Below are 16,824 nucleotides of genomic sequence, written 5' to 3'. Positions count from 1 at the left end.
CAAAGGTTCACAGTAACACCAAAAACTGATTTCCTGTGGTTGCAGTTAAAGGACCACTCATTCACTGTGTGATTTCTTTTAGACTGCATAGCAGGTGCCTATAAATAAATCATGTCTGGACGCTGTAGCCTAAACGCATACCGAGGTATCATAATTATCATAGATCAAAAGCTGATGACATTACAGCGTTGGACCGTTCCTATCCCATGTCAGTTCCGCGGCTGCCCATCTTTACGTTGTTTCATTATTGAGTTATGGCATGCATAATTTAACACCGACAGATATGGATCCATCCGTTGAGAGACTGTGGAAAGAACAGAGGGAGGGAGAGTGAAATGGATAGAGAGAGGAAAAGGTTAGGAAGAGAGTTAGTGATACGGGCCGGGCAAGCTTCCCTCTTTCTCTTTTACTTTTTCCCCTTTTGTTATTTTGTTGTTTGTCTTCTCTTCATCCCTTTTTACAGCCTGTCCATCTGTCATTTGTACAGATTATTGTAATAAGAATAATGTGATTTTTTTTTTTCACCCCACATGAGTTTATAAGTCCAGGATTCATCTGGTGTGATCTTTTTAACCAAATATTCATCCTTGTGTGTGTGTGTGCTACAGGTTTGCAGCCATACACAGACTACAGTTTTGTGCTGGTCGCCTGCACAGCTGTCGGATGTGGCACCAGTTTACCTTCCACAGGACGCACCCTGCAAGCCTCCCCTGCTGGTACAAACGCACTCACACACACACACACACACACACACACACACACACACACACATATCTATATATATACATTTTAGGAATTCTCTATTTGATTTCATGTAGTGACATTTATTTACAAATGAAGAGGTCGTTCCACAGGTCTTAAACATTTATAATACCTCCTATATACAATACTTTCACATCCAGAAGAATGTAAAGCTATGCTTTTTTGCATGATAATGTACAGCTAATGTAAAATATGACATGTAAAATAGATAACTGAAAAAAATAGATAAAATTGTGCTAAATATATATTTGATTAATATGAAAGCTTTAAAAAACATTGTTTTTGCAGTTGATTTTTTTAAAACCTTATTTACTGATTTCCTCTTTCAGATATTTTTTCATCTCCTCTTTGCTCCACTCACTTTTCTGTTCTCCTCCCACTGCTCTCCTTTTTTGAATCCTCCCCCTCTCATGTCCTTCTTTGCTCTCCCTACGCTGTATCTTGCTACCCTTCACCTCTCTCTCTCTCTCTCTCTCTCTCTCTCTCTCTCTCTCTCTCTCTCTCTCTCTCTCTCTCTCTCTCTCTCGTGTACGCTGGTGACTGGGCAGCGAAGCCTTTTTTTGTTGCCCAACTAAAACAGCGTCATCAATTTTGTATTTATATTAGAGAACTTCAGTTACAATGATTGTTTTCTTCTCTTTATCTACTTCAAATTTGTTCACCGTATGCTCTCTCACTTCTTTTCACAATGTTTTCACTCCACATCTGTTTGCTCTCTCCCCGTCGTTTCTGCACCTCTTCTTTCTGACCTCTTCTGAAACTGATTTGATGTTTTTCCTATTTCTTCTCTATTTAAAAATATTTTTTTTTTCTGTTTATCTCACTTAGCTATTGCATATTTTCTCTGTCTACACATCTAATCTCTCTATTTATTTATTTTTACATGAGCCTCGTAATTCTTCAAGTTAAGCTCCTCCTTCTCATCGCTCCCCTCCCCCTTTTTGTGTCTCAGTGTCCACTTTAAATTATGTATTTTCTTCTTCCTTGTGTTTATATGTGAATAAACAAATTATACTCTATTTAGGTATTCAAATTCTCCTCCTGCACACAGGCAAATTGTACATTTTGACCATTTGTGTTCCTCTTCAAACTATTAAATCAGGTATTTTCACCCACATCTTTTCTGTTTTTAAGTTTTTTCCTCTCCTGGTCTCATCATAACCTCATGAGGAAACTTTGCCTTCTTCTCCATCATATTAACAATTAGCTTGTGACTCGATAATTTTACAGTCCGAGTTCTTATACAAATAGATATCATTTTCGCAGCAATTAACAAAACAATGGTCAACCTGTCATCCTGTAATAAAAAAACAAGCTTCTCCATTCCGTCTTTGCCTCTCTAGGTGTTTGGTCAAGGCCCAGACATCTGATAATAAACACATCTGCGGTGGAGCTGTACTGGGATCAGCCACCCCATCCTAATGGACACATCTCCCAGTACAGACTGAATAGAGATGGTCGCACTGTTTTTACTGGAGACCACCGTGACCAGAATTATACTGACACTGGACTCCTGCCAAACCGCAGGTACAGATGCACGCGCTCACACACTCTACACACACACAAATGGAAATGCGTAGCACCTAAATGTAGAAGTCTCAAATGCATAAACACACTTCAGTTGTAGCTTCATAATTAATCATCCCTTTAATTCCTCAATTTTCCAATTTGAGTGTGTACGTTTATGTTTGTGTGTTTATTATCAGGGTCACCCTGTTTTAAAAGCTTTCCTATCATCTCATCCATGTCTTTCTCACAGGACTGCACTCTGTATATGTCTGTTTGTGTCATTTAATGAGCAAATATTTGACATGCCAATGACAGGCGCAAACATTACCACACACACACAAACACACACACACACACATATTGAAATCACAAATCAGATCTGGCTTTTGCTTACAGACAGCAGCCGAGCGTAGATTTTATTTATCTGTTTATTTTCATTTAACCTTTATTAATCCGTGTCTTTTTTTCGAAGATGGATTTTCTGTTTTAATTATGGGAGTGTAAAATGATACCCCCCCCCCCCCCTCCTGTTCCTGTCTCTCCTGTCCTCCTCTCCCTCTCTTCCCGGCCTTCTCTCTCTCTTTCTCTCTCCCGAGACAATTTCTCCTTACCCCAAATAGAATTCGTGGGATAACACCCTGCAGTACTCCAATCTCCGCAATGTGTGTGTGAAAGAGAAAGGGAGGAAGAAACAAGATAGGATCGTGTGTGTGTGACATTTAATTTTCCCTAATTCCTGATAGTCTGCCAGAAGGCATTCCCGTCCCGACCCTTCGCTTCTCATCACTTTCCTTGCTTCCTATTCACTTCTCTTCCCTCTCCCCCCTGCCCTCCCATCCTTTCCCTCTTACCTCATTCCCTTCCTCCTTTCCTTCTTTTCCCAATTTAGCCCTGCGCCAAGAATTACACAGGGAGCACCAGCCCCATTATCCCGGCAGTCTTGTGTGTGTTTTTCGCCTGTGTGTATGTGAGTGTGTATCCACGCATGCCTTTCTGTGTGTGCATGTGTCCGTGCGCGAGACTGCTCAAAGTGGCCATTGATTATTTATGACAATGTTGATTAGCTGTCACTTTGCTTCGGCAGCCCAGGAAGTGTCTAAGATGACGAGAGAATTAACCTATTCCCTCTGGCTGGCCCCGCAGGACACGCACACACACACAGTCACACACACACACACACACACACACACACACACACACATCCAAAGCCAAACAGATGCAAATGCCCCCACTCACAGATTACCTACCACGCACACACACACCGTTTTACTTCTGATATCCCAAGGCAGTATTTACATTTAAGTAAAAATCTTCCAGTGATGAAGTGTTTAAATTCATTCTCCCACTGAAACCTTATGCCATCACGCTCTTCCTCTTTGCGCTCTTCCACTCATGATTTCTCTCTCTCTCTCTCTTTGTGGCTCTCTTTGCAATAGTTGGTGTGTCTCAGTGAGGTGTATTTATTTATGTTTTCCTGCGTGTGTGTTAGTAACATATGAGTAGTTTTAATACATTTTCTTGACTGCGTTCTAACCCACTGCAGAGGGGCTAATGGCCTCCTGTTTAAAACGCTCTGTGCAGGAACAATAACCCAACACCGCCGTCTATTAATGTATGTGTGCTGGAGTTTATAGCAAATTAAAGGCTTTTAATGTTAAACGGTGGCCCACTTACACAGCTAATGTAGGCTTTAGCACCAGCCAGCCACACGCTCTTAAAAGGGAAATCTATCATATGATGTCATGGGCGAGGTAGAGAAGAGAGGCAGGGAGACCGATGGGGAGAGAGAGAGAGAGAGAGAGAGAGAGAGAGAGAGAGAGAGAGAGAGAGAGAGAGAGAGAGAGAGAGAGAGAGAGAGAAAGAGAGAGAAAGAGAGATGTATAACGGAGAGGGAGAAGAAAGAAGCCATGGACCTCAAATGTATGAGCCCACACACACACACACGGGCATGTGCACACACAAATGTTTGAATCTGTGCGTTGGGAGCGGGTTGTCTGAGTCTTTCAAGAGGTTATTGCAATTTATTAATTAACCAAAACTAGAAAGCCTACAAGCCAGGGGATTTTTGGGAGAAAATTCATTTTTAAATGGGGCATTTTAGCAAAAACTACACATCCTTGCTGTTCTCCATGAATGCTCTGACAGCTGGAGAACTTCTGATTGTGATAAGAACTTTTTTGCACTGTTGTCAATTTTTTACCATGCAAACAAATCATGTCACGACACAATATTAAGACCTAAAAGTGACATTTACAAAATAAAATTTCCCCCTCTGTTCATGCAAGGCCGAGGACTTGGTATGGTTTAGAGAACCATCTCTTCAAAGTTTGACAATAGACCCTGAAAGCAGAACAAACACCAGTGTCTGGTTGTTTTATAAGCTTTTTAACTGTCGGTTCTTGTTTCAGCCATTACTTGTAAACTGCAGTAATATGAGCACCGATACCAGCAGCCTCTTGATTTGCTTTTCTTTTGTCAGTTTAAAAGCTCCTGCTGACATTAAGACCTAATGCTGTGCTGTTTGATGGCACTGGGTCGAATATTTGGAACATATTAACATTGTTTCTCTTCATATCCGTTCCTCAATTTGATCCCCTCATCTGTTATCTCTGTGCTGCTTCTATACACCGTCTCTTTACCTTGTCATCTCTATTCCCCTGCCATGTCTTAACCCTTCCCTCTCTTCAGGTATGTGTATGAGCTGGAGGCCAGTACAGCGGGTGGGACGGGTGTGAGTGACAAATATGTTATACAAACGCCAGTGTCCTGTCCCACTGGGATCCAACCTCCCCACAATGTGACAGTATCGGGCCCCTTTTCCATCTCTCTTGCCTGGACCCCTCCTGGTAAGTAGCTAGTGGATGGACGAATGTAAAATGTTTAAGACAGTGCGCTTTGGTTTCTAGTAATAGGTTAAACGTGTTTATGTTTTTAGTTATAATTTTTGCTATCCAAGTTGTATTCTGTAGTAGTAGTAGTAACAGTGCTCAATCACACATGAACTCCTTCTCTGGAAATCAAAAGTCAGATTTTTGTGTGAAAAATGTAAGAATGAAAAAGTTATATTCAATTCACACATTTCAGAAACTCATTACCATTAAGCAGACATGTGACTCATGTAAATTAATCCAAGTTTCAAACCCCAAGTCAAGGCAAGTCACAGGTTGTGACAAGCAAAGGAAAGTCAAGTCCTTAGTTAGGTCACTTTTTCCACACCCAAGAAACTTAAGTCTTACCTCCAGTATCCGGAGAAATGGAGAAATGACAAGGCATTAATAACTGTCAAATAATGTCATTCATTTATTTAACTTGTTTGACAAGTTAGATATTTGTTTATTTAGAATTGGGGAAATAAATATAATCAAACAAAAAACTTTATAAAAGCTTCTTTTGAACTTTTCTCATTGAAAATATCTTCAGTCACCATTGCTTTAAATTAGTGAGACACTGACAACAAAAAACTAAACTGAAAACATAAGAATGAACACACTCAAGTCTTTTGAGTCTTCATGCCTCAAGTCAAGTCACAAGTCTTTAACTTCCAAGTCTTCCATGTTGAGGGTAATTCCAGAGACTGTTGAGGAGCGCTGACAAAAAGCATTTCTAGAAACAACGGCTCCTTCAAGTCTAACATTCTTGCTATTTGGATGCATCATTGACGGATCAGACCTCTGACTCATTCTGCTAGTTACTGAAAAACAGCACCTGATCAAAGTTTCATGGCCAGAAGGTGCTCAATCCAATGTTTATAACTTAGAAAACACCAAAACAAATACTTCATACCAGAGAAAGAACTTTGCTAAATAAAGACATAAAATGAGCAGAATTAATCATTTTGCAGTTAATTCCTGAGTTTGCATTTAACAAACTTGGAAAAGAATAAATGTGATACATTATCCTACCATTTTATTTTATTTTCCAGAACAAAGGTTTCTACATTAACTAATTTCCAGATAATTTAGATATGTTTGGTGGAGCACTATAAAAATATCACATTCATTGGATTTAGCTCTACAGGGTAGGAAAAAATATATACTCACCATATGATGCGGAGCAGAAAGACGCTTTTCTTCCATGTGAAACAATTCTTCCTCTGAAATGAGGAGACGGAGAGAGGGGTCAGACTCAAACAAAAGCCCCAAGTAGTTTTCCATTCACCTTCTGGCCTCTCAAGACCTGGACACACACACATACACAGGTTTACATGAGCATACACTCAGGGCTGAGTTTCATGCTTATGGGGCAGTGATTGTCTGCCCTAACCCATCTATCATTGACTATTACGCTCTCATTAGGCTGATTTCCTATCTCAGAAACCGCTTATAGGGCCAACTAGCAGAGACACTTCACTTTGGTGCGCGAGTGGGTGTGTGTGTCTTTTGCTTCTGCATATTTGTGTTTATGCATGCATCTTTATACATGTGTATTTGGGTGTGTGTGAGTGCATATGTGTGTGTGCACATCACTGCGGAGACATTTCCATAGGCAGGCCTATTCTATCGTCATTATGGGTTGATTTTAAAGGTGAGGAAATATCGGCTGGGTTCTCACGCTTGGTTAACTCCCTGAGCCCAGAGTCTGGAGTGTTTTCGACTTGTGTGTGCCTGTGTATGCGCGTGTGGGGGACTCTGTGGCAGTGTGCCTGTGTGTGTTTGTGTGTGTGTGTGTGTGTGTGGGCGTGTGTGTGTGGGTGTGTGTACATGCACGTGCGTTTGTGTCTTCATATGCATACATTGACTGCCAAAGCACTGACGTATGGCTATTAAAAAGAAATTTACTCTAGGATCAATTTCTCCATCGCGGTGTTTGTGTCTCTCTTTGTGTGTGTGTGTGTGTGTGTCTGAGAGAGCACTTTTCACGTGTGCATGTTTTTTGTTGCATGTAACTGTATATGTGCTGGTTTGTAATTATGGGCATCATGTGTGTGAAATAGACGATGTCAAAGCAGCTGATTGATTGTGAATAATAGAACTTAAATATCACAGTGACGATTAAACTTCTGTGACTGAGAAACATACTGATGCATGATGACCCCTGTGTTTGTGTGTGTGTGCGTGTGTGTGTGTGTGTGTTTGTGTGTGTGTTATTGCAGCCAGTGTGCTCATATAAAAAGCTTCATGTGCTGAAGTCAGAGGTGAGTGGGTGTGTGCATGTGTGTGTGTGTGTGTGGGCAAGCGTGTGTGTGTGTGTGTGTGTGTGTGTGTGTAGGTGGATGTGTGCATATGTGAGTTGGGGGGTGAATAATTGAAGTCTTTCATTTGTCTGGTAATCAGTTCGTTCTCGAGATATCCAGAGTTCATGAATGTTGAATAACCCATCACAATACAGTTGGCCTGAATTATGGAAAAACCGCCGGTGAGAATATTAACAAAGTCTAGGTGCGTGCGTGTGTATCTGTGAGGGTGTTTCTGTATGTATACATTTGTGTGGTTTTGTGTGGTTTTGAGACCACAGAGCCAGGATTGTGAAGGCAAGATCAACCAGTACGAAGACAACAATATGCCTTTGTACATGTAGGAAATCATATTCTGTATAGATAGTTACTTCAGTATTTTCACATGTACAATTTTAAAGGATCAAATAGATACATTTGTTCGAAACTATGTGTTCTAGCTAAAATAGAATTGTTACATGACCATGTTACAATATTTTAAGGCAGTATACAAGATAAGAAAAATCCTTGACTTTGTCTATTAATAGTGCATAAAAATTATTATTAACCTTATAAAGCAATCTTAGTCAGCACCCTTTCTATAGTATTGTCTGCATGGTGAAGTCTATTGTGTCATACAGACATCAAACTAGGTTTGTCACAATACAATACCTTAAAATATATTGATATTTCATATCTCCTTCAATGCCACAGGAAAACTTGAACCAATATTGGAGGCAAAAATATTTAAAAAGATGAATATAACAATGCTTGTGCACTGTGTGTTAAGCACAACATCATCTAAGTTATTTACTTCTGGAGTTGTTGCGGCTATGTAGGCACTACTGCAGTGCACCTAGCAACTCAAAAATGAGTACTGAAACTATTTCAAATATTCAGTAGATATACTGTATGTATTGATATTTAGATTTTTTTTTTACAACACTACATAGAACCATGGATGGTAACATTTCATGCCCCTGTTATAAACAAACGTCTTGGCGTCAAGAGGTGAATGTAGGTCATTCAAATGTAAACTACTTAACTCATCTATACCTGTGCACTGCCAACACAGAGGGAAAACAAGTGCTGTCTTATAACTTAAGATAATTACAGGTTGTAGCAACAAGAACTGCTTTTATAACCAGCTTGAAAATATATACTGTTATTATTACGACACTATATGTAGAATATACACTACTAATCTAAGGTTATCATATCTCTTGTGTCTTTCTCCTTTTCCACAGCTCAGCTCATCAGCAGGCAGCCTGTAAACTACAACATCCTGTTAAATCCAGGAAGTGACAGAGCCGTGATGCATCAAGCTGGACAACAGCTGCACCTCACTGTGACTGGTCTAGAGCCATTCACCATTTACTACATCAGAGTACAGGCCTGTCAAACTGGTAAGTATTTGAGATGTACTGCTCTTATAAGACATTGTAACAGTCATGCACCTTAAAAAAGACATAATTTTGAAAAATAGATAAAATATCAGAAAATACTAAAATTAGGAAATGAATCGCTTCAGCACAGAGAACCTGTTGGTTGTAGCAGCACTGTTTGTGGTTGACATGCAGTTATGTTCCCCAGGTTCTGATCTGTGACGAGCTCCATCATCCTGAACATTATCTTCTGCAAAGCTGCCCCCTTAAATGTGTCTGAAGTTACATAGCGAGTTGGCCAGTTTGTTTCAAAGCTTAGAGCGGTTAAAGCAGCACATTTATTCCCGCAAAAGATGCAAAAGACATCCTTGATGTATTATTTCCTCCATTTTCATTCACTTCATTGTGTGATGTGAGAAGACCTTTAATGCAGTCTGTAGATAACCAGTCAGTACACAGAGATCAGGGTTCTCCCCAGAAATTGTTAGTGTTGCGGCGCCGGGGGGGGGGGGGGGACACGGACGGACCGACGCTCATCGCCGTCTGCCGGGAGCTCCTAGCCGTCAACCGGGGGAGGACGGACGCTCGTCACCGTCACGCACGGAGTATAGCGGCGCTGACCTAGCGGTATAGTGGCGTAGCGCCGCTGCTCTGCCATCTGGGGAGAACCCTGCTTAGGCGGGAGGCAAAAATGCTTGGGTGCCGCGCCTAAGCCGTATAATGGCAGGGAAAACCCTGGAGATGTTTAACTGTAGCTAAAGTTCAACTTTAGCTCTAATATATGTTATTGATCTAATTTGTTCCATTTACTTTAAAGAAACAAATTCACTACAGACAGATTCCTAGAAATGTGTGTGTTTATGACAAATTGCTCCTGTTTACCCCTTGTAGAGGGTTGTGGAGTTGGAGGGGGCATGTATGTTAGGACTTTAGAGACCGTACCAGAAGGTCTGCCGCCCCCCAGAGTGAAGGCAGCTGGAGCCAGTGTGCTGGAGATCAACTGGTCAGAACCTGAAAAACCCAATGGACTCATCACATCCTACCATATATACAGGTAACATACACATTGCATGTGCAGTACACTGAGACATATAGCCAGTTGAGAGCTAAGGGATGAACACAACAACCTAATTCTGGAACATAGTAGTTAATTTGTGTGTATCTTCCGAAGTTAGCCACCTGTCAAACTCTTATTTTAAACAACTCCAAACACATGAACTAGTAAGCTTCACCGTGAGCTAGTGATCGTGATAACTGACTCTGCCTTGACTGGGAGTTTTGGAGTAGTGTTGGTTGTGTCTTCTGTCGGGCTATCATGGGATGAGGTACCGCAAAGATTGCTGTCTTGGTTAAAAGAAACCAAAACCCTGGCTGTTGATGGAGACCGTATCAGTGTCACATGTTTGCATCTCATCCACCCTCTCTGACCTCCTATGACAACACTGTCATAATAATTATAATCAGCATCATGAAAATTGTCATAACCTTTTCGGGTAACAGTCTCTAATTTCAACATGTTGTTTACCTACAACATTGTGCATTTGTTTGGTTTTAAAGGTCCAGTGTGTAGGATTGAGATGCATCTAGCAATGACGTTGCATATATCAACCAACTGACTACTTTCTATTTATTTAACTTAAACCACATGTTTAATTATCTTTTGCTGAAGAATGATGAATAGATGTTATATTTTATTAATATGTGAAAGAGGCTTTCTTAATTATGAGAAATCATATCGAAAGTGGATGATGTAGTATTGACAAGCAGACATGTACACAAAAACAACAACACAAAGCCGCTTTTATATTCTTATGTCAGCCTGTGGTAACACACATACATCACATACCCTTGATCTCTTCATATTTTTACATATTTTGCTTTACACACAGAAAAGCATAGAAGTTGTGGTGATGTGGCTTCAGACAAATCTCTACTCACCAATCTACCTACTTGGTGTGTGTGCGTCTGCGCGTGTGTATTAATGCATGCTGAAGGTCGTGGTCTGCTTGTTGACCAAAGAGTGTGTGATCTGTATGCAGGGTCAGACCAGACTAAGCCCTTTAAGTCCTCAGGAAACACACATTAGCATAGCAGTTCACACACACACACGCTGACACACCTGGCATGATCAGACTCAGGCAGACAGGGACTTGGATAAAATAGGAAAAATCTCTCTCACACACTCACACCTGAAGCCCTGTGTAATCACAGACAAAAGGGCTTACCAAGACATCAGGTTGCTTGCATCAGCCACTGACTTAGACATGATGTTTAAGACGTGATGTTACATTTTTTATTCCAGTCACACACAAAATGTGCTTATCTTCAGTATTCTAAAATATACTACCATACTTTTCTTTGTTTCAAGCATAACACATTTTAAATATATTTCAAATATACAAAAAGCAAAATGTCATTATAATTCTACTTCAGCTGCACGAAGAAACTTAAAGTGTGCTTTCAAAAATAGAACAATAGTTCTTAGTTTTTTTATTTGGGCTATAAGGAATAAACTCTGAGGAGTGGCTGATCCAAGTATTGATTCTGTTACAGGCGTCCAGTTGGAACAGAGGGGGAGCTGCTGGTTTTTATCTGGTCCAGTGGGCCACTTGAATTTTTTGATGCAAGTCCTGCCCTGCAACCGTTCAGCTACTTCCAGTACAGAGTTCGCGCCCACAACTCCAAAGGCTCAGTTCTGAGCCACTGGGCTTTAGCTCAGACCTTACAGGCAGAACCACAAGATATGGCGCCTCCCACTGCCACACCCACCGGTGAGTCACATGAAAACTGGTATGGTTATAATGTTCATGTATTGAAGTTGTGTTACATTCCCACACGCTGACACTTTGACAGGCGCCTACTCGGCCCATCTGAAGTGGAGTGAACCGGGACGGCCCAACGGTCTCATTTCCCATTACAGACTGGTTTACAAGAAGCACCAACAGGACCCAACGCTCAACTCATCTGCTGTAACTGCTCTCACTGTGGAGGTAAATGCACACATATAGAAGCACACACACACACACAAGGTGTGAATGCTGGAGGATGCGAGGACAGTTTCATGCTGTTAATTGTTTCTGATATCAATCGTGTAGAGCTGCACACAGCTGTTAATTGTTTTATGTGCTTATGAGACCACTCATATAAGCATATGTGAGCACAAACTGAAAATTGTTCAAACAAGCCAGTGAATTAATGTCTGCATGTCTTGAATTCATAAGCATAAAACAATACACTAAGATAAAGTACATGGACGATAAATATACAGTATATGTGTGTGTGCATCTATTGTCATTTTGTGATGCATGTGAAGAAATTTTGGACTATACCTGTGGTGCTGGTGCCATCTGTTTGCCACTGAGGGGGCCTGAAGAGAGAGAGACACACAAACACACGCACACACACACACACACACACGCACACACACACACACACACACACACACACACACACACACACACACACACACACACACTGCCCATGGCCTGCCTTTCCCCATGGCTCTTCCCACAATTCTGTCCCATGTCTGATTCTCCAACACAGGAAATAACTTTAAGCAAGCCCCCACAAACAAAACATGTACACACACACACACACACACACACACACACACACACACACACACACACACAGTGACACATAAGCAGACTCACTCGTGCCCACACACAGACTCACACATACTGTACATGCACACATAAACTACTGTTAATGGCTCTCTTGGATCACTGTTATGAGATATTCACTAACAGTTCAAAATCCTCACTGTGTGTGTCTGCACTAATATCCAAAACTTTATGATTATACTTATGTGCCGTAGTTATCCATTTATAAAAGAAAGGGACGAAGAATAAAAAAAAGAAAGGGGCAAAAGACAGATAGACAGAACAAAGAACAATAGAGTTAACAAAGAAGGTAACAAAGAATCAAGATAAGAGAGCAAGAATGTCTGAGACCTAAAGAAAGCGTGGAAGAGGGGGAGAAAAGACAAGTGGGGGATCGAGAGGGGGGCGAGACAGAGTGATAGATAGGGAAAGCAGGCAGGAGAGCAAAAGGGGGAGAGGAGGTAGAAGTATAGATCTATATTCTGTCCATACTAGTGGCCTCTTCTCCCTCGGTGACCTTTGGCTTGTCACTCATAATTAATACAAGATGTAAATGGAGACCTTTCACCTTCTCATTGATATGGAACACTCTGTGTTTGTGTGTGTGTGTGCGTGAGTTTGTGTATGTGTGAGAGGCTCATTGACATGGCATAGACTTATTTTGGTGGCGGTCATTTGTCACACGGTTGCCTTCGCCGCATGCGCTCCGTAGTTTAGGAATACACAAAGAAAGTGACAATGAGAAAGTTCTGAGTGAAGTCCTGTGTTGACTTTGTGCTGCTTAGCAAGGCAGAGCCAAAAACAAATGATGTTTGATATACTGGATAGATGTTTAACACTCAAAAGCCCCCAAAATGTTCATGCTTCATGCTACACACATGAATCATATACACAGGTAACTGAGATTTTAGCAGCCTTTTTCACTATCATGAACAACACACATATAAAATCACATATAAATACATTACCTCATCGCAACATCGCACACAACGTGGGGGCCAGTGCTGGCAAAGATCTTTACATCACGAGGCGCTGATGTCTTACCGCTTTTGTCTAAAGGGGTCGCTAGAATCAGCAAAAACTAAAGATTAAAATCAAAAGGTAAGATGATCTCTTAAAGGTAAAATATACAACTTTCACTACCATATCGCACTACAGCAGCAGAATCTCAGACCAAAACAAACAAGCTGGTCATTTATTAAATAAAGTTTTAAAGATTCTGTTACTACATAGCTTATTTTTTGCTTCAAATGTTTTCAGAGACATAGTGAACTGTTTTGCTGTAATATTAAAAGAAGTTTCTTACCAGGCCGCCATATTAAAAAGTTGACATGGGGGAAACACAGAGAGGCTCATTACAAAAGCGTGGCCTGTCCAGCTACTAAAGCACTATATCATGCAAATAGTTGTTTGTTGTATATTAATGTTCACAGTATCATAAATTCAACCTTACATATTACCATACTTTTGCTCTCTATTCTCCATCTCTCGTATGCTTTAGTCTCACTTCTTTGTCATTTCTTAGTTAACTTTTTTCTTTGCTAAATGTTCACGATGTCTTAGTTTGTCCATGTATTATTTGTGCCTGTGTGTATGTGTGTGTGTGTGTTTGTGTGTGTGTGTGTGTCCGTTTGGTATGTGTGTATTTGTGTGTATATTGATCTCAGGCTGGGCTGGGAACCCTGCTCTGTGCCAGCTTGGCTGATTAATGGGGTCGTCATGGCAATCGGACGGAATGAGGGTACGAAGCGCAGGCGGCCTGCCTCACTAGACCCCTACGCACCGCCTGGCACACACACAGTCTCTCTCTCACACACACACACACACACACACACACAAACACACACACACATTCACGCTCCATGCTTTACACCTTTCTGACAGACATCTTAGTCACTCAAACAACCCTGTAACCCAAGTTGCCTTTCTTGCAACGTGGTTCCTTCACTTTTCTTTTGCTTTATATTTATCTTTCCTCTTCTCTGTTCTCTTAAATTTCTTCCACTTGGTTTTCAGTCTTTACATGTTTTTTCTTTTCTACCTCGTCCTGTCCCTCCATCAAGCTCTTTTTAACAGGTCAATGTACACAGGGACTTTATTTCCCCCATGATAAGGTTCATTTGGATTTTGCCAAATTCTGGCCAACGGCTTCAGAAATTCCACCTTACGGTCATGCACCTGCTCCACCTCTTCTCTCTTCCACCTTTTCCTCCTAACATACTTCACTACCATTTGTTTTGCCTGTTCTCTCATTTTCTCGCTCCTCCTTCTTCTCCTCCTCAATCCTACCCTTATGCTCTCTGTCCTGTTTTCCTCCTCACCCTCCCATTCCTCTCTCACTCCTCTCCCTACTTCTCCTTCCACCCCACCCCAATTTCCTCAGCTCTGCTTTCCCATCTGCCCTCTTCTTTTACAACAGTCTTCCACCTTTAACCCTTCTCTACACCTCCTCAATGTCCTATCTCTCTCCTCAATCCCTTTGCACCTTCTTTTCTTCCTCCAGCCACTCTTCCTTCTCCTCCCTCTTGTCTATCGCTGATCTTTTCTCTGTCTCTCCACTTTTTAAATCCTCTTGTCTCGTTTCTCTCCTCCTTCGCTCTTCTGTCCTCTCCTCCCCCCCCTGGCTCTTCCAGATGTTACACTGTGGCCCTTGGGATCACTGGTGAAGTTATACCATGTGCATGTGTGTGTCTGTGTTTCTGTGTTCGTGTGTGTGCGTGTATGTGTGTGTGTGTGTTTTAATCTGTGGATACATATGTCTGAATATGGTTGTATGTGTGGCTGTGTGCATGCATAAGATATTTTTATTTGTGTGTGTATGTATGTGTGTGTGTGTGTGTGTGTGTGTGTGTGTGCGTGTGTGCTGTATTAATACATCCCATTGATCAGAGCAGGACCCCTGACAGTCATCATCCCTGAGAACCATCTGGCCGACGCCTGACGCTCCCTCACCCAAACACAAGCTGACACCCTATTAATCTGCTACTGCCATGCATACATACGTGTGTGTGTGTGTGTGTGTGTGTGTGTGTGTGTGTGTGTTCAGTGTGTGTGAATGAATGAATCAGTGAGAGTGTGTGGAAGAGAGTGTGTAATGTGTATGTAAGAGGTTATGTGTAGAGTATGCGTTAACATTTATGCCATGTCCATGTATCTGTGTACGTGTATGTGTGTGTGTGTGTGTGTGTCTGTGTGTGTCTGTGTGCTCCAAAACCCAAACCGTGCACACACATACGAATGTGTACACACACCACTTCGCCATCCGCCAACAACAGCCGGCGCTGAAGGGAGCTGAAGGGTGCTTGGAAATTAAGGTTATTACACAAATTGAGCCATATGGTCTAAATATTTCAGAGCTGAAATTTACTAGGCAATAAAAATGGCCCCTACCTCGGTAATGGTGTAAATTACAGCTTAACCACCAGCGCTAATGATGTCCTTCTGTACACCCCGTAACCAACCGTACATGAAGGACACATTGTTTAAAAAATACCCCAGGAAAAGCAAGCGTGAGAGAGAGAGAGGGAGAGAGAGGAAAAGGGAAGAAGGGATGGGGATAGAGGAGGAAGGATGGAGAGAACCAGGGTGAGAGGGAAGTAAAGGAAGTGAGGGAAGAAGAGAGGTAGATAGAGAGAGAGAACGAGATGGAGAGAAAGAGGGTGATTAATATAGAGAGCAGAGAGAAAGGGAGAGAGAGAGCGAACTAGCAGCATGTTTACAATCTGTTAGTTTACCATTAAGAGCCCGTCAGAGAGTGCGAGACAGCGAGGGCCAGCCGGCGAACTGTGTCTCAAAGCCAACATGAGGTTTCAGTGTGTGTCTGTACGTGGGTGTGTGTCACCTGCACAGCTAGAATGTGTGTATTTAGGCATGCGCAGTTGAGATATATGTTATCAGCGTATATGGTGTTTACTTAGACATGAATGGTCTGCAGGTGTGTTGAATGGTCAGATTGGGACGAACAAGTAATAGTGTTAAACACATGGTGGGAACACATAGTATGAATACAGATGCAGAGTTTGTAACACTGGATTACTTCAGCATGTCATACTGTATGTTGGCATGTGTTTCACAGTGATAGGGTTTGATTGTAATTTGTCTGTATATGCATAGTTAGGATGTGATGTGGTCAAATAAAGTTCATCTTACTTAGATACTTAAATGAAAAGATTGATACTTTTAAATTTGTAGGCTATTATATGTATAAGAATATGATGGTTAGCAAATGATTAGCTTAGCTTAGCATATTGACTGGAAGCAGGAAGAAACGGCTAGCCTGGCTCTGACCAAAAACAAACTCCCCTTACCAGCACTGCTAAAGTGCCAGGCAACCTCACACTGTCAACAAGAATGAAATGTAGAACTGTTACTTCAAGATTTGGCTTCAATACAGCCCACAAAGCGACACAAGACA

General features: G+C 41.5%; 1 protein-coding gene across 2 annotated transcripts in view; it reads left to right on the top strand.

Moving 5' to 3' along the window:
* The window catches only part of ush2a (Usher syndrome 2A (autosomal recessive, mild)), a 200,278-nt gene that overhangs the window by 157,450 nt on the left and 26,004 nt on the right, over nt 1–16,824 (top strand). For both annotated transcript variants that reach the window (XM_030415480.1, XM_030415478.1), the window contains exons 68-74: nt 609–716; nt 2,106–2,289; nt 4,960–5,117; nt 8,671–8,829; nt 9,700–9,862; nt 11,362–11,579; nt 11,662–11,798. In XM_030415480.1, the coding sequence (XP_030271340.1) occupies nt 609–716; nt 2,106–2,289; nt 4,960–5,117; nt 8,671–8,829; nt 9,700–9,862; nt 11,362–11,579; nt 11,662–11,798 (1,127 nt within the window). The remainder of the gene's footprint in view (nt 1–608; nt 717–2,105; nt 2,290–4,959; nt 5,118–8,670; nt 8,830–9,699; nt 9,863–11,361; nt 11,580–11,661; nt 11,799–16,824) is intronic.

Source organism: Sparus aurata, chromosome 4, assembly GCF_900880675.1.
Source record: "Sparus aurata chromosome 4, fSpaAur1.1, whole genome shotgun sequence".
NCBI lineage: Eukaryota > Metazoa > Chordata > Actinopteri > Spariformes > Sparidae > Sparus > Sparus aurata.
This window is presented reverse-complemented; position numbering and strand designations above follow the sequence as displayed.